Below are 22,796 nucleotides of genomic sequence, written 5' to 3'. Positions count from 1 at the left end.
AATAGCACCAGAAAATGTTGGAAATAATCAGCATGTCTGGCAGCATCTGTAGCGGGAGAAACAACAGTTAAGGTTCAGGTTGATGATTGTTTCATCAGAACCGTGTGGTAATGCGCAGAGCTGGTGACTTTTCACTAACAGCTATGCAGGGTAAAAATGAGCCAAAATGGTAATGTTGAATTTTCTGAAAATATTTAGTGCTTTGGTGTTACATCAAGAGTAATGCAGTTTCTGTCTCTTTTCCCAAGCTGCCAATAATCAGGAGATTGAAAAAGGCTCCAAGCGTCTCTTAGTCTCAAGGGTTGTTCATTAAGGTGCAGTTCGAAAAGTGAAGGGGGAATTTTTTTTTTTTTAAACTATGCTGTTCAAGATTCATTAGCTTTAAAATTAAATTGTTGATATTTTGCATTTGTCATGCTCATTTCCTGTTATGATTAAGTAGCACTTCAGAATTACCTTTACACACACCAAAAAGTGTAAAACACTTGATTTTGCTTGCAATATGTAATAGCAAGGCGTATAATTCAGCCCTCCCAATGCTGTTTGTGCTGTGAGACCCAAAGTACCAGTTTTCCCACCATTTTTGCCCATTATACCAAATATAATTAAAAGATTTGGACCTTAATTTTGTGCTAGTAGTAATGGTGAGGCTATTAGCACTTGTGCAGGAAATTGGACAGGAACCCCTGGCATCTCTACACGCACGCTTAAATGTGGAAATCCAGAATTTGCTGCCAGAGGTAATCCTCTTCTCCACAATATGTACTGCAGCAGACCTCGCTAATAGACACAGCATTAAGAGATATGCAAATCTAATGAACAAAGATTAATGCAGCAAGGTGATCTGGATGAAGTGCACTACTATCTGATAATAATAATAATATAGCTTTTTGTCACAAGTAGGCTTCAATGAAGTTACTGTGAAAAGCCCCTGATAGGAGCTTTCAGTAATACTCCCGTTTGGATTATCATTCTATGCTTAAAAAGATGACAAAATTAATAAAAACCTTGTCACACAGAAATCATTGGAATATTGGAACGGAATAGAACAAGAGTAAATGACTTGGCCCTTTATAATAATAATCTTTATTATTGTCGCAAGTAGGCTTACATTAACACTGCAATGAAGTGACTGTGAAAATCCCCTAGTCGCCACATTCCTATGGACTATGCCACAGAAACCCAAGTGGAGTCTGAAATTGGGGAGGTGGTGGCAGTGATATTTTCACCACACCAGTAACCCAGAGACCCAGGGTAATGCTCTCGGGATCAGGTACAAATCCCAGGGCAGATGATGAAATTTAAATTCAATAAAAATCTGGAATTAAAGTCAATGATGACCATGAAATCATTGCCGATTGTTGTAAAAATCCTTTGGTTCACTAATGTCCTTGAGGGAAGGACTGCTTGGTCTGGCCTACATGTGACGCCAGACCCACAGCAATGTGGTTGACCTTTACCTGTCCATCTGAAATTGCCGAGCAGGCCACTCAGTTCAAGGACAATTAGGGGCAGGCAACAAATGTTGACCCAGCCAGTGGTGTCCACATCCCATGAATAAAAAAAGGCCTGAAGACTTTTAATTTAGGCAATGTCTCTACATTGTAGGTGGTTGTAGGGGTAGGTGGATTGGTTACACTAAATTGCCCTCATGTCCAAAAGGGTTACGGTGGGGTTACGGGGATAGGATGGAAGTGTGGGGATAGGGTGGAGGTATGGGCTTGGGTGGGGTACTCATTCCAAGGGCAGGTGCAGACTTGATGGGCCAGGTGGCCTCCTTCTGCACTGTAGATTCTGTGATTCACCTTATATTCCACAACCAGTGAAAATAATTACTCTCCATCTACCTAATTAGTTCCTTTTGAGAACTTCAATCAGATCATCATTGAATTGTCCAAATTCCTGGAATCCTCGATTGTGTATTTTAAAGCTTGGAGCCCACGTATCATTCTAGTAAACCTGTAGATGTGCAATCCCTCCAAGGTCAACATATCCTTTTTAACAAGTGGTGCCCAGAACTGCACAGCACTCCAATGGTGTCTAACCCAGGCTTTGTCTAACTATAGGCTGACTTCTACCCCACCTTTGAATTGTATTCTAAACCTCCAGATATAAAGAAAGGACATTCCATTAGTTTAACATTTTTCTATGCATGTCGATAACATTTTTCCAATTAAGGGGCAATTTAGCGTGGCCAATCCACCTACCCTGAACACCTTTGGGTTGTGGGAGTGAGACCCACACAGACACTGGTTTAGCACACTGGGCTAAATAGCTGGCTTTTAAAGCAGACCTGCAGCACGGTTCAATTCCCGTACCAGCCTCCCCGAACAGGCGCCGGAATGTGGCGACTAGGGGCTTTTCACAGTAACTTCATTTGAAGCCTACTTGTGACAATAAGCGATTTTGATTTCATTTTTCATTTCAGTGGGAGAATGTGCAAACTCCACACCGACAGTGAACCGGGGCCAGGATCGAACTCAGGTCCTCAGTGCCGTGAGGCAGCAGTGCTAACCAATGCACCACCGTGCAGCCCACTGTTCATAGCATTTTAATGATGCATGTGCATGGACCCTCCAAGGCCCTTTGTCTCGCCAATGTTTCTAGCTTCCCACCATTTAGAAAGTATCTATCCTTGCGTCCAAAATTGGTGACACCACACTTGCCTATACTGAAATTCTATTGGCTGTTTTGCCTAAAATCTACAATATGACAATTAATAACTCATGGGGCTTTTACCTGTAGGTTCATCTTCATCCTCGCCCTCAGGCTCCACTTCTCGTGTGATGGTGCTAACGATCTTCAGCTCTGGGAACAGTGGAACACCCTCATTACTTTCAAATTCAGAGGCAGCACGTGCAAAGTGATCAATACCACTCAGGCTTATCTTTGGTTCATCAGGCTGAAGTACCATTACATAGCCCTCTACATCTGGAACTGTGATGCAAGTCTCTTCATTGAAGCACCTGGAATTAAAAGACAGATAATTTGAGTGCAGCATTCTTGAGAATGTCAAGTACAATGTGTTTTACACCCGTTTCAAAGTTTGTCCCGCACAATTAAAATTTTCTATCATTCAGAAACCTGGACGTTGGTAGGTGCATGTTGAGATAACTGATGGTTAGTATTGTCAGGATCTTTGCATGTGGATGCTGAAATTCTTTACAGGAATCAAGACAGCTGCCTACAATTCATTCAAAACTTGCATAAAATCCGTGGCTACTATAACCTTCATCCACTGAATTATAATTGGCAGCCTAAACTATTGAAAAAATTAGGGCGGCATGTGGCACAGTGGTTAGCACTGGGACTGCGATGCTGAGGACCCGGGTTTGAATTGTAGCCCTGGATCACTGTCAGTGTGGAGTTTGCACATTCTCCCCGTGTCTGTCTCACCCCCACAACCCAAAGATGCGCTGGTTAGGTAGATTGGCCATGTTAAATTGCCCCTTAATTGGGAAAAAATAATTGGGAAAAAATAATTGGGTACTCAATTTATAAAACTTGAAAAAATTAAACCTTAAATGTCAGCCTTGAAATTTCAATTATCCGACTTACTTCACAGTAGTGGTGATTTTCAATCTTCTGATTCCAGGTGTTGGAAACTGCCTAGAGTTAAGGTATGACACATGCTGCATAGTCTTGTCAAAGTTTTCAATGTCATCCCCTTCCATGCTGAGCATCGACTGGGTGGGATTGAAGTGAACCTATAAAATAAAAGTTTATTGAACCATCCTCAATTTGCTTCACAGATGGTTTTCAATGTCGGTCTAAGATCTGTTTGACTGCACCGAGAGATTTACTGCATTGCTCTACAATACAGCATTTTGGACCCCGAGAGTTCCACAAAATCCCACAGTACCCGAGCGCAGGGAAACGTGGGCAGTAAGCTAGTTGTGCTCAAGTCTCATCAATGCGCCGCTTACAATGCAAATGAGACTGCTCCCATTAGTGTTGCGGCTAATTAAAGATGCTAATCAGTTTATCTGCACCCATCGTAAATGGTTGCTGCAAAAGGCTGCTGAACATCATGGTACCAAAATAAATGTTGGTTGAAATGTCAGCAACTCTTTCAGCGCCTTCTTTGTAGCAGGGTTGTTGCAATATATGAAAAATAAATTGTTTCCCCGTTGCAATCTTAACTTAAAAATGATAATTGCGATCAAATAATGAAGAATTCTGAAGACGACAATAGGCCATAAGGCGGGTGTTTCCGGATGATTGCAAAACTGTTTAAATTCATAACCACTCGTTTTAAAACCACTTACTTTATGAAGTGCTTGATTACCTGAAAATGACAGATTTCATCTGAGTTCCATGATTTTTCTATTGTAAAGTATATTGTAGCGTTCCAAACAGTTTAAAATACATGTGGAGAGTGCCTCCAGATTCATAAATGCTAATAAGCAGATGTGTCTGAGTTTTGCTGACTGTTTTCAAACTGTTGCTTTGTAGTTAACAATTGTAGAGTTAATATTGCAAAGCTGGAAGGTTTCTGGTAACATATCTTGAACTAGTTGTCTTTTTAAAGTCTAAAACTAATGTTGAAGCGGGTTCTGAAATGTAGGGGGAAGCCGATTCTGAAATTGACTCGAGAAAATTCCTATTTGGAATTACAGTAACTGGGGTTACAATAGCTTGTATATTTCTCCTAGTTCTCCTATCCTTTGTCCCCGTTTTAAGCTTTTGTTCTGTAGCAACTTTACATAGTCATACACATGCAGTGTTTTGTGATTTATCTGGAGCTCATTGTAATTTCTTTACTAAATATAAGAAGCACATTTTGTTAAAACAAAATGTCAGCAACTCTGATCAGTTGGCCCTGAAATTGTGGCCTCCCTACAACCTTTAATGCTCTTTAAGAAAAGACACCTAATTATTTAAATAAACGGACCTCACTTTCATGCAAGATATGTTTACTCGGGTGTGGGCAAAGCCAGATTGTGATTCGGAGCAGTCACGAGACATTATTAGACCATAAGACATAGGAGCAGGATTAGGCCACTTGCCCCATCGAGTATGCTCGCCATTCAATCATGACTGACATTTTCCTCATTCCCATTCTCCTGCCTTCTCCCCATAACCATTGGTCCCATTAAACGCTCAACTATTTGCAGCAGCATTTGCAAAACAAATGTTGAAATTAGCAATATCAGTTTAAATCGGAGAACTCAGATAAATGAGGAAATTTTGTCAAGTTTTAAAGTCACACCCACCATAAAAATATTTTGTCAGTAATATGTCTGATATACATTGAAACCCAATTACGGCTTTAATCATTTCTAAAATAAGCAGCTGAAACCTCAGCAACAGATGGAACGTTTCCCTAAAACATAGAAAATAGGAGTAGTAAGCCATTTCGAGCCTGCTCCGCCATTCATTATGACCGTTCTCCCCGTGTCTGCCTGGGTCTCACCCCAACAATCCAAAGATGTGCAGGTTTCTAAAAAAATTTTTTTTTTTTTTTAAAATTCATTATGATCGTGGCTGATCATCCAACTCAGTAACCTGCTCCTGCTTTCCCCCCATATCCTCCAATCCCTTTAGTGCCAAGAGCTACATCTAACTCCTTCATCAAACTCCTTCTTGAAAACATACAATGTTTTGGCTCAACGTCTTTCTGTGGTAGCAAATTCCACATGCTCATGCATTCTGGGTGAAGAAATTTCTCCTCACCTCAGTCCTAAATAGTTTACCCCATGTCCTTGGACTGTGACCCCTGGTTCTGGACTCCCTCACCATCGGGAACATCCTTCTTGCATCTACCCAGTCTAACCCTGTTAGAATTTTCTAGGTTTCTAAGAGCTCCCCGTGCATTCTTCTAAACTCTAGCAAATATAATCCTAACCGACTCAATCTTTCCTCATATGACAGTCCTACCATCCCAGGAATCAGTCTGGTAAATCTTCGCTGCACTCCCTCTGTAGTAAGAAAATCCTTCCTCAGATAAGGAGATCTAAACTGCACACAATATTCCAGATGTGATCTCACCAAGGGCCTGTAAAATTGCAGAAAGGCATCCTGCTCCTGTACTCGAATCCTTTCGTTATGAAGGCCAACATACCATTTGCCTTCTTTATTGCCTGCTGCAGCTTATCTTCAGTGACTGGTGTACGAGGACACCCAAGTCTCATTCCACATTCTCCTCTCTGTCAGATAATAATCTGCCTTCCTGTTTTTGCTACCAAAATGGATAGCCTCATATCTCTTCACATTACACTGCATCTGCCCACTCACTCAACTTGTCCAAATCAAATTGTCCAAATCAAACTGTTCATATACTCAGAGGTACATTGCACTTGCCCAAATTCAGACAGAATAGGCAAGGTTTCTAAGAGCTGAAGCTTAGAAACCAATGATGCACAGGGTTACTGCTAGTAACTAGTAACTATCAGTACTGACTATCAGTACTGGTCCATTGCACCGTCTACTCAATAGCTTCAAGAACTTATTTGGAGCTATGCAAAGACATAACTTGCACCTGGGTCAACCATCACTATATCACACTGATTAGATAAATCACAACATGCAGTTGAGAACGGTCCTTTAATTTATCTCACCATATTTCTTTTGCACAAGGTTATCATAAAAATATGACTCAACATCCCAAATGCTTTCAACCAGCTGTAGCCCACTGGTGTCTCAAAAGGAGCAAAAATGGTGGGTATTTTGTTTGGCTTCTTTGGAGTTAAAAGCGGATTTAGGCTTTGTAACAGTTGACCAGGACATGTGATAACCAGGAGGAGGTGTAATCAATACATCTGCAGGTTAGAATAAAAAAATACAATTTTGTTACCTGAGAATTTTCATCATCGAGCTGTCACTTTCTGGGAAAATCTTTAAAAGGAAACCCCTTTTAGAAAGCATATGCCTGGAGGCAAAAATTGGGTGCAGTCATGAAGGTCAACCCAGCTGATTTTCTCAACATCAGGCTTGCACACCAAAAATAGTAAATTCTGCAAGGCATCAATGGGCAGCTTGTGCCTCTGAAATCATATCCCAGAATGAGCTGTTCACTTGAAGTTAAAAACTAGCCAATAAGGATGAGATTAGCCTATCAGGCCGGAATTCTTTATTTCTGAGAAAGAAAGCACAACTGGATGATGCCTCACACTGAAACATGAGGAAAACAGTCAACAGCTCCCTTACCATCACGCCTTTGTAAAGATTCTCAGAATCCAAGAGATCCAATCCTTCTTTACACGTGTACAAGCAGTCAATCACCTTCTTGCTCTCAATTTTGCCAGTCCTAATCATCAAACCAGCTAGATTGCCAAGGAAGAACTGAGACATGCGAAATTCACCTCCTGAAATAAGAAAATTTGACATAAATGTGTGCCATCATTTTATGTTTAGCCTTCTTTTATAACTGCCATGTCCGTGCATTCATGCAGGTTAGTGAAACTTCCATTCTCTCCAGGATTAGCTTTTGGCTTCACATGTGCATAACAGATGACTTGATGTAGGGAACTTGCCCTCATGCATATGGATGTGGAAAAATGCAGCACTTCACTGTGGTCAATAAACGTTATGAAAATGGCAGGAATAGGGTGGAGGGCGTGCTGCACCAGCTTTCTTCAGTACAGTGAGGTGGTACAGGACTATGAATAAAGCTATACTACTTGCCAAAAATTAAGAGACTGACTAAGACTCATCATAGAACAGTACAGCACAAGAGAGCCATTCAACCCAGTGAGCCAGCAAAAGATTATATAGTATTTCCAATTTAAACCCCCCCCCCCGGGCAGGGCGGTATGTGGCGCAGTGGTTAGCACTGGGACTGCAGCGCTGAGGACCCGGGTTCGAATCCCTGCTTTGGGCCACAGCTCGTGTGGAGTCTGCACATTCTCCCCATGTCTGCGTGGGTCTCACCCCCACAACCCAAAAGATGTGCAGGTTAGGTGGATTGGAGAAAAAATAATTGGGTTCTCTAAATTTATTTATTTATTTTTTTTAAATAAAACTCCGCCAGGGAACTAGAAAATATTTTTGTTTACAATTATAGAGAACTAAAATAGCTTTCTAGTACCCTTACCTATTTTGCCAAAAAACCTCAGCTGTCGGTTTGAGATTCTTTCCAGGGCATTTGGCTGGATTAAGCCTGTTTAATGTAATCAGAACAGGGTTTCTGGCATTGTCGGACTTTGATTCCCATCTAAACGAACTTCACTCCCCTGTGCAGGAGTCAGATCTTACATATTCCTGTTGCATGTCTCTTCTGCCTTTCAGTAATGGCAAATTAAATCAATTCTCAGTACCCTATTCTTTTTCCCCAATTAAGGGGCAATTTAGTGTGGCCAATCCACCTACCCTGCACATCTGTACTGTGGGGGCGAGACCCATGGCGGGGCAAATGTGCAAACTCCACGTGGACAGCGACCAGCATCAAATGTGGGTCCACGGCACCGTGGGGCACAGTGCTAACCACGGTGCCACCGTGTCACCCCAGTAATGCCAAATTTAAGGTGAACCATTTCTTGCACTAAATTTACAGTTTTTTTTTAAGATAAAGACAATGACATTTTTTCAGGTCTTTTCAACACAGTAGACCAGAAAAGACCCATACAGCTATGCCAGAGTAATTTCAGAAAACACTTATTCACTGTACAATGTTACAAATATAAAGACATAGGAGGAGCAGGCTATTTGGTCCCTCAAGCCAGTTCTGACATTTAGCTACATCATGGTTAATCTCCTAGCTCAGTGTCATCTTCCTAGACTATGCCCATATCCTTCAATGCCACTGGTATCTAGAAATCCATTGATTTCTGCTTTGAATATACTCAAAATGTCTGAGCCTTCACAGCCCCCCTGGCATAGAGAATTCCAAATATTCACCGCCCTCTGACTGAAGAAATTCCGTATTGTGGCCCTAACCTCCAACAAACTGTGGTTCCCTGGTTCTTGACCTCCCCAACCAGGGGAAACATCTACCCTGCAATTACCCTGTCGACCCTGTAAGAGAATGAAATAATCTCTCATTCTTCTAAACTCTAGAAACTCAATCTTTCCTCATAGCATAATCCCACCATCCCTGGAATTATCTTTGTTGTACTCCCTGTGGCCAGTATATTCCTCAAATGGCAAGGAGAACAAACTGCAGGTATGGTTTCATCAAGGCTCAATACAATTGCAGCAAGACTCCCTTATTGCTTCACTCAAACCACCTTGCAATAAAGACAAACATACAAATTGCCTTCCTAATTACCTCTTGCACCTGTAGGTTAGCTTTCAGTGATTTATAAACAAGAACAAATTGGGCATCAACATTTCCCAATCTCTCCCATTTAAGAAACATTCTACATTTCTGCTTTTGCTGCCAAAGTGGATAAGTTCACATTTTTCCACTTGTCCACTTGCCATGTTATCGTCCAATTACTTTGAAGCATCTTATCACCATCCTCAACACCCATTCCCACCTAGGTCTGTGTCATCAACAAATCTGGAAATATTAGATTTGATCCCACATCCAAATCATAACAGCTAGGGTCCAATTATTTACCTTTGCAGTATCCCACTAGTCATTGCCTGACAACCCGAGAATGATCAGCGTATCCCTACTGTTTTCTGTTTGTTAACCAATCCTCAACACATGTCAGTAATTACCAATCCCATGAGATCTACATTTGTTTATGAACCTCCTCTGTGTGACCTTATCAAAAGCCTTCTGAAAATCCACTGGTTTTCTCTCATCGATTCTGCTGGCAATATCCTCAAAAAATGTCAACAGGTACCCAATTTCCCCTCTTTCTACCCCCCCCCCCCCCCAAATTAAATTAGTACTGAGGGGAGGATATCCTGTTTCTCCAACACAAAATTAGTGTTTGTACTGTTTGGCCTTGTAGATTTTTTTTTTTACCGTTTTAATAAAAAGATATGGCCATTTCACCTACCCCGCAGGTTGTGAGGGTGAGACCCACGCAGAAACGGGGAGAACGTGCAAACTCCACACGGACAGGGACCCGGGATGGAACGCGGGTCCTCGTGCCAAGGCAGCAGTGATAACCACTGCACCACCGTGCCGTCCCACAACAGGTTTGTCAAACATGAATTCCCCTTCAGAAATCCATGCTTACTCTGCCCAATCTCACCATAATTTTCTAAACGCCCAGTTATCACATCCTTTAAAATAATTATAGCATTTCCCTACTGCTGATGTCAGGCTATCAGGCCTGTAGTTCCTGGCTTTCTTTCTTTCCCATCTGATCTTCAACAGTGGGGCCACATTCGCTACCTTTCAATCTGCAGGTATTGTGCCAGGATCTACAGAATTTTTTAATGACAATCACCAATGCTTCCCACTATTTCTTCAGCCACTTCTTTCAACATTTTGGGATGTAGACCATCAGGCCCAGGAGATTTACCAACTTTCAGCCCCATTAATTTCTCCAGCACTACTTTTTAAAAAAACTGATTCTATTTCTTTCAGATTCTCACTCTTTTTAAAAATACTTTTATTTGCGGCATTTTAAAGTATATACAGAAAAAGAGAAAAACAGCACCACCAGCTCACACACCCTACCACACCCACACATAAACCCCAAGATGGGATTCTCAATCTCACTGGTTCTGCAGCTCCCCAATATTTGAGGGAGGTTTATTTTTTTTTCATTTCAGTTAACTAAATGTGCTCAGATAAAAAAGTATTTTGCTGGCACACTAGCTTCATAAATCTAGTTCATTACCTTAATACAGTAGAGGTTATTGCAAATTCAGAAAGGTAGCTAATAACAGAGCATGCCCAAAGTCTGCGTAGCCAAATTATACAATCAAAAATGCACCTTTCTGCAATTTTAAACCTAAAAGTCAAATTTAAAGCACCAAAATATTAACAATTTGGAACTGTTCACATGAAAATAAAAGCCCTATTAAATATAAGGCTTTCCTAGACGATGTCATTCTACTCAAAACCACCTCACTGTCATTTAGCGTGCACAAATAAACCACATGTCCACAACCACCCCATGCTCTCAAAAAATAAAACAATTTTGGTAGCACAATGCAGAAATAAGTGAAGCAGTGTATGATGCAGCCAAAGTGGATAAAACATATCATGAACATTTCATGCCAATTCTGGAAATAAACAGGAGGGAAACCCCCAGCAACCTGGATAGGCTTCAGTCACAGTTTCATTTTCATTTTCGCTTCCTGTATATTCTGTAGAAAAGTAAGACAAAAGAAAAAGGAAATATAGGGGTAAGGACCAAATGATTATCGGGGAATCTAATTGCACGTCAAGATAATGGAAAAATCCTTAGTAAAGGAGGTTACTGGCAATCCTAAACTACAGAATGAAATGGTTGAATTTACTTTCTCATTAATGCAGAAAATATTTGTCCCATTACATGGCAACAATTTTCAGTTCTCTCTCCCATTCTGTTCCCAGTTCTTTAGCTGCTGCCTCTTTTTTTGGGGGGCAGGGTATGGATTCAGGGCAGAGTGCTGTAAAAGCATGCCCCCCCCCTCCCCTCTCAAGAAGTCGAGAAGCTATCTGCAATTTCAGCTATGTGGCTGGTCAATTGTCACCTTACAGAACAATGATTAGCAAGCAATTCAACAATGTCGGAGTGGGGAGGGGGCAGAGGAAGACAAATCACAGCTGAGCTTGATCCGGTCCTTGTGCATCACCCACAAACACTGCACCAATACTTTTCAAACTCTGGGTCCAGACAGCAATGTCAGCAAAGAGCCGAGAATATGTTTTGACAGCCGAGACGCCCCTTGAAATGTTTTTTTAGACTGACAGTGGACGCCATTTAATTGTTCTTCAAGGTCCAATTGCTGCTACAACCATTGCCTGTGAAAAGGTGGGTCATCAGTTTTTCAGGGCGAATTCAACAAGTTTAACCATCTTCCCCAGGCAACAACTCTCACCTACCCCCCACCCCTTGTCACGCGAAATCTATCTTTAAAACACAGTCACACCGGGGAAAGTTTCTGAAGCATGGTTTTAAAAACAAATAAAGTCCAGAGTTTAATATAGTACTGACCTAATTATTCTACCGCCCGTAACTGACACACAAATGCAATTTATACCACTTTACCTTGCCAGCATGCTCCCACCACCAATTGAGTTTCAATCTTTGAATGGTGCAAGGGATAATCTTCAGTAACTAGGAATGGATCGTATGATACTCCATCGACATATAGGGCCACAGTTGGGATATCAACATTTAGCACGTAGTGATGCCATTCTTTATCACACACCTACAAGATATGGGACGGTAACATTAAAGCAGAAAGTGTGTTGTACCTGATCAGCAAATTTAGTTAACAAAGCATAAATCTACAGAATTAAGATATTCATCGAAATCTATCAAGTAGCTTTAAGCTATTAGCATCTAATACGAGTCGAGTTTGGCTGCATTAGAATATTCTAAACAAAGACATCTATTCCACACTGAGATTAGCAGCTTGCTTGAACACTTACAGCATCAGGAATGGGAGAAAATTCTGATACAACTTTTATCTCCTGATTTATTTTCTGCCCCACAACTTACCTAGTTATATGCAAAGTGACTTCCCCAAAAATGTGCCTCAGCCCTAACTTTAAAAGGTTGCACTGGTACGATATTTTTATGCGACACCGTGAATGTGAATGACCTGCAGATTAATGCCAAATTTGGGAAATGTTGATATGGGAATTGAACCAGGATGGCCCAAATCCATCTATCATAAAGGTTCTTGAAAGTTATCACACAAAGACTTGCAGTCAGTCAGAGCAGGATTTGAACTCTGGTTCCACAGTATGGAAAATTATAAAATCAAAGTTCCAGACACGCAATAGAACATAGTTTGGAAAGTGCCAGGAATCGAACTTCAGGCACAGCAAAAAAAAAGGGACAACTATGAGAAGGGAGTGGTCACGCAGGATTGAGAGTGTTGTACCTAAATGTGCACCGTATACAAAACAAGGTAAATGAGCTTCTTACGCACATTGAAAGTGGTGGGTTTGATGTTGTGGGCACCACAGAGACGTGGCTGCAAGGGGATTAAGGCTGGATACACATATCCAAGGATATGTGTCCTATTGAAAAGGACAGGCAGATAGGCAGAGTGGGGCTGGGCTGCATAGTTAGTAAGGAATGAAGTTAAATCTATAGTAAGAAGCAATATAGGATCAGATAGCATAGAATTTCTATGGGTAGAGTTGAGGAATCGCAAAGGTAAAAAGACCCTGATGTACAGGCCCCCTAACAGTAGTCATGATGTGGGGCAGAAAATAAATCAGGAGATATGAACAGCATACAAGAAAGGCAATATTACAATAATCATTATAATCAATTACATAATAAATATGCAGGTGGACTGAGAAAATCAGGTTGGTAGCAGATCCCAAGAAAAGGAAATTGTAGCTTGACTACAAGATGGTTTTTTGGAATGGCTTGTGGTGGAGCCACTGGGGAACAGGAAATTCTACATTTGGGGGGGGGGGTTTAATGAGGCAGACTTTATTAGGGAGGTTTAAGGAACCCTTAGGGAGCAGTGACCACAATATATGATAGAATTCACAGCAATTTGAGAGAGAAGTTGGAGTCAGATGTAATGGTTTTACAATTAAGTGACGGTAGATAAAAAAAAACAAGGAAGGAGCTGGCCAGAGTTGATTGGAAAAGGAGCCTAGCAGGGAAGACAGTGGAACAGCAATGACAGTAGTTTTTGGGGTTATCCGGGAAGCACAACGGAAATTCATCCCAAGGAGGAGGAAAAATGCTGAGTGGAGGACAAGGCATCCATGGCTGATGAGGGAAGTCAAGGACAGCATCAAAGCAGAAGAAAAATCATACAAGATGGCACGGATTAGTGTCCAAACGGTTAGGTTGGGTTACGGGGATACGGTGGAGGCGTGGGCTTAAGTAGAGTCCTCTTTCCAAGGTGCAGAATTGATGGGCCGAATGGCCTCCTTCTGCACTGTAAATTCTATGATTCTATGACTCTAAGTGCATGGCAAAATAGACTGAGTCAGCACGGATTCATCAAGGAGAGGTCATGCCTGACAAATCTGTTAGAATTCTTTGAGGAAGTAACGGAGAAGTCAGACAAAGGAGAACCAATAGACGCGATTTATTTAGATTTCCAGAAGCCCTTACAGGAGGCTGCTAAATAAGATTACCCATGGTGTTAGGGGCAAAGTATTGGCATAAATGGAGAATTGGCTGACTGGAAGGCAGAGTGTGGGGAGAGGTCTTTTTCAGAATGGCAGCTGGTGACTAGTGGTGTTACGCAGGAGCCAAAACTATTCAGCATATATATATATATTAACGATCTGGAAGGAGGAACTGAGGGCATTATTGTCAAGTCTGCAGATGGCGGCGCCGAGTATCTGTGTTTGATCCCAACCCACTGTCCGTGTGGAATTTGTACATTCTTCCAGTGTCTGCTTGGGTCTCACCACCACAACCCAAAAGATGTGCAGGGTAGGTGGATTGGCCATGCTAAATTGCCCCCTAGTTGAAAAAGAATTGTGTACTCAAATTTTTTTTTAAGTTTGCAGATGATGCAAAGATATGTAGAGGGACAGATTATGTGGAGGAAGCAGGGAGGCCATAGAAGGACTTAGGGACAAGCTAGGAGAGTGGACAAAGAAGTGGCAGATGGAATACAATGTGGACATGTGTGAGGTGCACTTTGGTAGGAAGAATAGAGGCATAGAATATTTTCTAAATGGGAAATGGCTTTGGAATTCAGAGGCACAAAGAGACTGAGGAGTCACAGTTCAGGATTCTCTTGAGGTTAACATTCAGGTTCAGTTGGCAGTTAGAAAGGCAAATGCAATGTTAGCATTCATGTCGAGAGGGCTAGAATGCAATAACAGGAATGCACTGTTTAGGCTGTACAAGGCTCTGGTCTGGCCCCATTTGGAATATTGAGAGCAGTTTTTGGCCCCATATCTAAGGAAGGATGTGCTAGCCTTGGAGAAGGTCCAAAGGAGGTTCACAAGAATGATCCCGGAATGAAGGACTTGTCATATGAGGAGCGGTTGAGGATTCTGGGTCTGTCCTCAATGGAGTTCAGAAGGAAGCATGCGGGAGGGGGAATGATCTAATTGAAACTTACAGAATACGGAGAGGCCTAGATAGAGTGGACGTGGAGAGGATTTTTCCACTATTAGGAGAAACTAGAATCCGAGGGCACAGCCTCAGACTGAAGAGACAATTCTTTAAAACAGAGATGGAGCAGGAATTTCTTCAGCCAGAGGACTCATTGACGAAGAAGGCTGTAGAGACCAAGTCACAGTGTCTTTAAGACAGGGATAGATAGGTTCTATGGCCCGTCACCCAAACTGGGTCGAGCATAAGTGTGCCTTTTCATTGTGCTACTATTGCACGAGTAAAACACATGCTTTTCAAGATTTGCAGGTATATTTGAGGTTCTGTGCAGCACACAGCTGCTGCATAATGAAACAGGGGTTCCACTTGTTAAAAATACAACTGTGAATAATAGAATTGCACCACTGCAGCTTTAACTATTTGACCAGGGTGTTATTCACACTCTGCAAATGTACATGTAGCCATATGAAGGTTTGCCAAACCTGATCTAGTTTCCAATGGAACTCTGCAGGTCGAAAGTTCTCATTCTCTGAAGGATTTTGACGGAAGAGTAAAACCAGACGACAGTTGTGCACATAAAGGGAGTAGTGATGACGATTCATTTCTGCAAGATGGTTTTTAAACAAATTAAATCATTAAATATTAGGTACCAAAAACTATTTTAATTCCTGTTAAAGATAGCATTTGGAACTGGCCAGAGTTTTCTGGCTAGAAAACCCAAACTGAAGTTTTAAAAAAGGACTATTTAAAACAGACTAAAAGTATGACTTTGAGTAGACAACAAAAGATGACTCCCAACTTTCCACACTAAAATCCGAGATGGAGACACTTTGTCTGCAAAGACCCATCCAGCCATGGGCGGTTGAGTGAGCCACTTATCCTGTCCCTAATAGCAAAGCATCAAGACAACAGACTAGGATACTCAACTGGATAAACTCAAGCACCTGAACAATGGGCGCCATGCAATATTGGGTGCAAGGGCAGGTGAGGGATAGAATATGAGCGATGTTTGAATCACCAGTCATGCGACTGGTCCAACCTTTGGGTTCAAGATTCTGCTTTCTCTGCAGTAAGAGGACAAGCAGCTGAGACATCGGCCCGACCAAATTGGGATCCCTCCTTCTTCCCAACAAGCTTTAAACACAATTTGCTGATTGTGACCATTTAAGGATGCCCCTTCTGCAGACAGACTTTTTACAGAAATTCAAACCAGCACTACCATCTTCTGGAGAACAGCCAAATTAGCCTTCGACATCTTTAAATCTGGCCAAACTGATTGTTGCCTCAATGTCACACTCCTATTTCTGATTACCTTTGATTCTCTTGTTATTCAAGAATCTCTCTTTAAAATATTCAATAATCCTGCCTCCACAGCTCTCTGGGTGAGAGAGTTCCAAAGATTCACGACCCTCAGAACAAGTTTCGCTTCATCTCGATCTACAACAGGCTGGACAGCAAACAGACAAACTAATCCTTTAATTCACCAGTCTCTGCCATGTTGCTGTGAGAGGAGAAACATACAGCTGGTGTGTGGCATAAGGGGATCAGGTTGGTAAACTGAAGTTGTTTTCGGATTTGCAACTACATTTGATCAAAAAGTATTAGTCTACAGATGAATACAATTAAACTACTTGGTTCCAGCAGTTGACTACTTATTCCCACTTCAGGTTATAACGAATTGTAAATTAGGAGTTTAAATTTGTTTGCATAGAATTGTATTACAAACTTGTGAATAGCCACTCATTTGTGCACCTGGAAGGCATCGCAGCAAACAGGCATGCTCCTGTTCTCAGCAGGCATACACAGACTTTCCAGCAGAGGTCACCAGACAGCAACCGTACTTCCTTAGCACAATGATTCAGAGACCATTATAAACTGCTAATTCAAAGAATCAACCCTGTGAAATACTGAGGTGTAGAAGATAGTGCGACATCAAATCTAGCCTAGGGGCTGTGAATGATGAATAGAATTGATGATTTATTGAAGAGAATCCCAACTTAATGCAAGACTGAAATACCAGATTAAATGACTACGCAAGTATCGTGCCAGTATCTGCAATGCCAGCCCAACTTTAGTAATATTAGATTTATTTACTGTCATATGCACAGCGGTACAGTGAAGAGTATTGTTCTGCTGACAGTCCTAGCAGATCACTCCATACGGGAATGCATAGAACATACGATAATAATTAATTATAGAACATACTATAATGTCAGTTATAAAATATGTAGGAAGAGGATCTGTAAGGGAGAGCTCGAGAGGGTCGCCACTCTCCGCCGCCACCTTGGAGAAAAAAATTTAATTTAGCTGCAGCCTGTTATTTTTGTGCCCAATGTCATCCAGGAAGAGGAAGAGCTGGTCTGATTCCCTTGTAGTTGGCTTTCTTGGCTTGGTACTGGCATTTGAGGAAATGCTCGATCAGCTATTTGATATCTTCGTTCCTGCTGCAACTTAGGAGAATCTAACCATGACCCCTTTGACATTCAATGGCATTACCATGACTCAATCCCCCAGTAGCAATATCCTGTAGGGGCTACCACTGACCAGAAGCTGAACAGAGAGGCCATATAACTATCATGGCTACAAAAGCAGGTCACCAGGCTAGGAATCCTCCTGATTCCCCAAAATCCTGTCCACATCCTACATAACAAGTCAGAATTGCAATGGGATACTTTCCACTTGCTGGTCACTCGTGCTTTCAATCTCAAGTGTGTTTTGAGATTATCACAACTGTTCCCACGATTTTAACCTTTTCACCCCAACTTTAATGGTCTGAGTGCGATGATTGATTGCATCCATGAGCATAAGCTGTTGAATTTAATTGACTTTTTAGATAAAAAAAATACAAAGTATTAATCAAATGTGCTTGGAACCACTGATTTTCCTCTTTAACTGACATCTCTTAGCATTTTCATGGGACCTTTTAACATCTTACATTCCTCAAATTCTTTAACAAAAGTAAACATCCTATGTGGCTTCACAGAAACAAAAGGTATCAAGTTAAAGGAAGCAAAATCAAAGACCCTCATTAAAATCTACCTCTGACTAAACTTCTGCTTACCTCTTCCAATGAGGGTCTTAAAGTAGAAATGGCAGAAGTTTGGAGAACTTCATAATAAACTCACGCATACCTCTTTTGTCAGAGTTGCAAATGATGGTTTCCTTTTCCCCATGAATGCTAGAAACTGGTCCATGTCGCATCCACACAGAAATTGTAAATGGTTCTTTTAGATTTGTTGTCAGAACGCCTTCTGGGATTTTCACAGCTTGAGTGCCGTTGAATTCGAAAACTTGATCACTGTCATGGCCATTATCAGTGGGAAGACCAACTGTCCAATTTGTATTGCTACTTGGTGAGGGGAGGAGATCAATTGTACCAGAAGCAGCACCTGAAATCAAGAACTGAAATTAGATGCATTACAGAGACACAAACAAGGCTTATACTGACACTAATCATTAGTAATGACACATTAAATAGACCCACTGGTGCAATATGGCTGCAGTGTATACCGTTAACAAGCTAGCCTGCAGCAGCTCGATATGGCTTCTTTAGCAGCACCTCGCAAATCTACAGCTTATCTCAAAGATTTCCAATAAGAATGTTTCTTGGGAGTTCTGTCAGGACTCTTGGGAGGTCAAAAGGTTGTGGCTGGAAAAGATTGGAAAACCCTGCTCCATATCAACACCATACTCCTGCACTCTCCCCATAGCCCTCGACACTTTCAGAATCGAGAAATCTACAGTGACTTGGCCACAGCCTTCTGTTGGGCTCACCACACCGAGTGAAGTTCCTCCTCGTCTCAGTCCTATGTAGCCTGCCCTGGACCCGGAGACTGCTATCATTTGTTTTAGACACCTCCAGCAAGAGGAAACAACAACCCTGCATCCAGTCTGCCCAGCCCTGTCGGAATTTTATATGTTTCAATTAGATCACCACTCATTCTTCTAGACATCAAATAAACATGCCCAATCAACCCCATCTCTTCTCGATGACAATCCTGCCATCCCAGGAATCAGTCTGGTGAACCTTCACTGCCCTCCCTCTCTGGCAAGTATATCCTGTCTTAGAAAAGACCAAAACTACACACAATACTCCAGATGTGGTCTCACCAAAGCCTTGTACAGCTGCAGTAAGACATCTTTGTTGCTGTACTCAGTCCTCTTGCAACAAAGGCCATCATACCATTTGCCTTCCCAACTGCTTGCTTGCTTTCAGTGACTGCTGTACTACCCAGGTCCCTTTACATGTGAGCATTTCCCAATCTATTATTTGCATTGTCATTCCTTCATCACGAGGTCAAACACCTGGCATTCTCTTCCCAACAGCACTGTAACCATGTTTTTATGACACAGACTGTAGTGGTTCAAATTTTCTTCAATGGTAATAACTGCTGGCCCTGCGAGCAACACCCATATCCCGTAAACGAATCCCGTAAAAAAAGTTATCTTAATTCAGTGTTTTAAATGTTTGAGTAGTAATACCAATATTTAGCAGTTGGCTGTACGAACAATTCAGAACTAAAAATTTGTTGTGACATCTATCAAATTTCAGTTATAAATTTCCTCAAACTTGAAAAAGTCCACAAGCTTTCTATATTTACACCCCCGCCCCGTTTAAATTCTGAAAAATACATCAGTAGATAAAGAATAAGGCAAAATGTGTGAAGAGTTCAAATTGAACTAACCAACTTACATTTACTAATATCTAGAACTGCAGAAATGTAGAATATTAATTAACTTTATTCTGGACAAATGTGACTCTCACGCTACATGTCATAACCTTACAAAGCCAATCAGCACAAAGAATTGGTTGAGTACCAAATTAAGTTAGCAAAATGCTGGTTGACAGTAGAAACTTTTGAACATTTGAAATCATGCTACCATAAACAAAAATGGGATAATTGTATAACTTTCCTTTGGCAAGTTCACTCTTTTATATACATTAAATGTCCATCTTTGGTGAATAGTTAAAAAAAATTTGAATTAATTCTAATGGTCACAGCACATCTTTGGGGTGTGGGGCAAGACCCATGCAGAGATGGAAGAATGTGCAAACTCCACATGGACAGTGACCTGGGGCTGGGATCGAACCCGGGTCCTCAACGCCATGATGCAGTAGTGCTAACCATTGTGCCGCCTTTGCTGAATAGCTAAGTGGGAAAATGAATGGCAGATGTGGTATAATCTGGATAAATGCGAGGTTATCCACTTCAGTAGCAAAAGCAGGAAAATTATCGAATGGCCATAAATTAGGAGCGCGGGGGAGGGGGGAAGAAATGCGCAATGAGACCTGGGTGCTCTCATACACCAGTTGCTAATGGTAAGCATGCAGGTGCCGCAGGCGGTAAAGAAGGCAAATGGTATGTTGGCCTTCATAGCGAGAGATTCAGGTACAGGAGCAGGGATATCTTGCTGCAATTTTACAGGGCCCTGTTAAGATCACACCTGGGATATGGTGTGCAGTTTTGGTCTCCTTATCGGACGACAGATGTTCTTGCTCTAGAGAGTGTGCAGCGAAGGTTTACCAGACCCTGGGATGGCAGAAAAGATTATGAGGAGAGATTGAATCAGTTAGTATTGTATTAGCTGGAGTTCAGAAGGGGGAGGGGGGAATATAATAATAACTTGTCACAAGTAGGCTTCAATGAAGTTACTGTGCAAAGCCCCTCATCACCTCATTCCGGCACCTGTTCGGGGAGGCCGGTACAGGAATTGAACCCGCGCTGCTGGCATTGTTCTGCATTACAAGCCAGCTGTTTAGCCCTCTGTGTTAAACCAGCCCCTGGGGGTGTACGGAACTACACAGTTTGAGGATATGAGGAATTTACGAGATGAGGAGAAATTTCTTCAGCCAAAACTTGGTCGGCCTGTAGAATTAGTCACCACAGGAAGTAGTTGATACCAAAACATTGCATGTTTTCATGAAGCATTTAGATAGAGGACAGCATGGTGGCGCAGTGGGTTAGCCCTGCTGCCTCACGGCACCGAGGTCCCAGGTTCAATCCCTGCTCTGGTTCATTGTCCGTGTCGAGTTTGCACATTCTCCCCGTGTTTGTGGGTTTCGCCCTCACAACCCAAAAAATATACAGGCTAGATGGATTGGCCACACTAAATTGCCCCTTAATTGGAAAAAATGAATTGGGTACTCTTAAATTTTATTTTTTTTAAAACAGCATTTAGGGTTAAGGGAATCAAAGGATATGGGGGGGGGGGGGAGAAGGAGAAAGAGAGAGAAGAGAGGGGAAGAGAGAACAAAAGAGAGGCAGGATCAGGCTATTGAGCTGGATGATCAACCATGATCATAATGAATGGCAGAGCATGCTCGGAGGGCTGAATGGCCTCCTCCTGCTCCTATTTTCTATGAATATTTGGGGCGCGATTCTCCACCCCCCACGCCGGGTGGGAGAATAGTGGGAGGGCCTCCCGACATTTTTCACGCCCTCCCGCTATGCCCCCCCCCCCCCCCAAATCGGCACTTTTTACGGCGAGCGGCGATTCTCCGAGGCCGATGGGCCGAGCCTTCGCGCCCGTTTCAACATGGCAGCAAACACACCTGCTCGCTGCCGTCGTGAAACGGGCACCAGATGCCCGTTTGGGGCATCTGGGGGCCCGATTGGCACGGCAGTACCACAGACGCACTCTTTTCCCTCCGCTGCCCCACAAGATCAAGCCGCCACGTCTTGCGGGGCAGCTGAGGAAAAAGACGGCAACTGCGCATGCGCGGGTTGGCGTTGTCCAACCTGCGCATGAGTGGCCGACATCATCGGCCGCGTCAGCCGGCGTGACGTTTGACGTGCGGCCTTGACAACCGTCGTCAAGGCCGCGTCGCCGTGACGCACGGGGCCGCATTCATAGCCCCGCCCGGGGGGGGAGAAACGGCCCCGGAAGTGGGCGTGAAGGCTGTCGTGGGTCACAGCCTGTCCCACGGCAGCCTTTTCGATTCTCCACATTTGCGGAGAATCTCGCCCTTGGTGTTTGCAATTAAATTACTTGCATCAAGCAGGCAGCAGCTTTGCTTTTATCAATAGGGCTGCATTTCAAAGTAAACAAACTACACTAAAGAGTGTATAAGGATGTACCTGTGGAGGTCAAGTTTGCTAGACACTCCTTTTGGCTGCAAAGGAGAAATTTACATGGCCTAAAACAATAACTAGAGGATTAAAACAAAAATTGTTACTTGCAGTAAAACCATGGGAACAGAGCTGTTCAGCAAAGCATCTATTCAGAGAAAGATAGGGCATGGGAAGATTAGCGATTTTAACAATTATACACCGTTGTACAGATAGTTAATAAAAGCCTTACCACAAAGTCTGTGGAGTGATTTTTCGGAATAAGTGTCCCTGTCACATCCTTTGCCAATATGACTTGTTTCCAATTCAACCACTGTCTGAATGGATGTAATAGGTTCATCACATGTCTCCAGACGCATAGCCGGAAACAATGCCAAGCTTCCAGTGCCAGGTTCATATTCAATTCTTTTGCTCCAGCCTTTATCATAAACACATTAACGGCCTTGAATATTGAGCTGTCAGAGGCATCATTATCATCACAGAAATGTACAATAGCACTTTTGTCGTACTTTATTGCTTCAATTCAAGTATTGCCATCTTGATTTCATAATCCAGTTATGAGGTACTCATTATATTTCAGAAAGGGCTAATTTATATTGTAAAAGCTTACATTCAACAGGAAGTTTAATACAAGTTAAAGCACAGATGTTTAATGATTAACAATTGTGATGTCAAA

The 22,796-nt window shown here is 42.2% G+C and overlaps 1 protein-coding gene across 4 annotated transcripts in view; it reads right to left on the bottom strand.

Annotated features, from left to right (window-relative positions):
- The window catches only part of clstn1 (calsyntenin 1), a 99,771-nt gene that overhangs the window by 12,779 nt on the left and 64,196 nt on the right, over window positions 1-22,796 (bottom strand). For 2 of the 4 annotated variants that reach the window (XM_038822117.1, XM_038822119.1), the window contains 8 exons: window positions 22,353-22,538; window positions 18,182-18,439; window positions 15,533-15,654; window positions 12,045-12,207; window positions 11,107-11,157; window positions 7,150-7,307; window positions 3,559-3,707; window positions 2,740-2,966 (listed from right to left, as the gene is read on the bottom strand). In XM_038822117.1, the coding sequence (XP_038678045.1) occupies window positions 2,740-2,966; window positions 3,559-3,707; window positions 7,150-7,307; window positions 11,107-11,157; window positions 12,045-12,207; window positions 15,533-15,654; window positions 18,182-18,439; window positions 22,353-22,538 (1,314 nt within the window). The remainder of the gene's footprint in view (window positions 1-2,739; window positions 2,967-3,558; window positions 3,708-7,149; window positions 7,308-11,106; window positions 11,158-12,044; window positions 12,208-15,532; window positions 15,655-18,181; window positions 18,440-22,352; window positions 22,539-22,796) is intronic. The other 2 variants (XM_038822120.1, XM_038822121.1) reach the window with 1 other exon arrangement.

Source organism: Scyliorhinus canicula, chromosome 16, assembly GCF_902713615.1.
Source record: "Scyliorhinus canicula chromosome 16, sScyCan1.1, whole genome shotgun sequence".
Taxonomy (NCBI): Eukaryota; Metazoa; Chordata; class Chondrichthyes; order Carcharhiniformes; family Scyliorhinidae; genus Scyliorhinus; species Scyliorhinus canicula.
The sequence above is the reverse complement of the archived record's forward strand: the minus strand, read 5'-3'. Positions and strand labels throughout refer to the sequence as shown.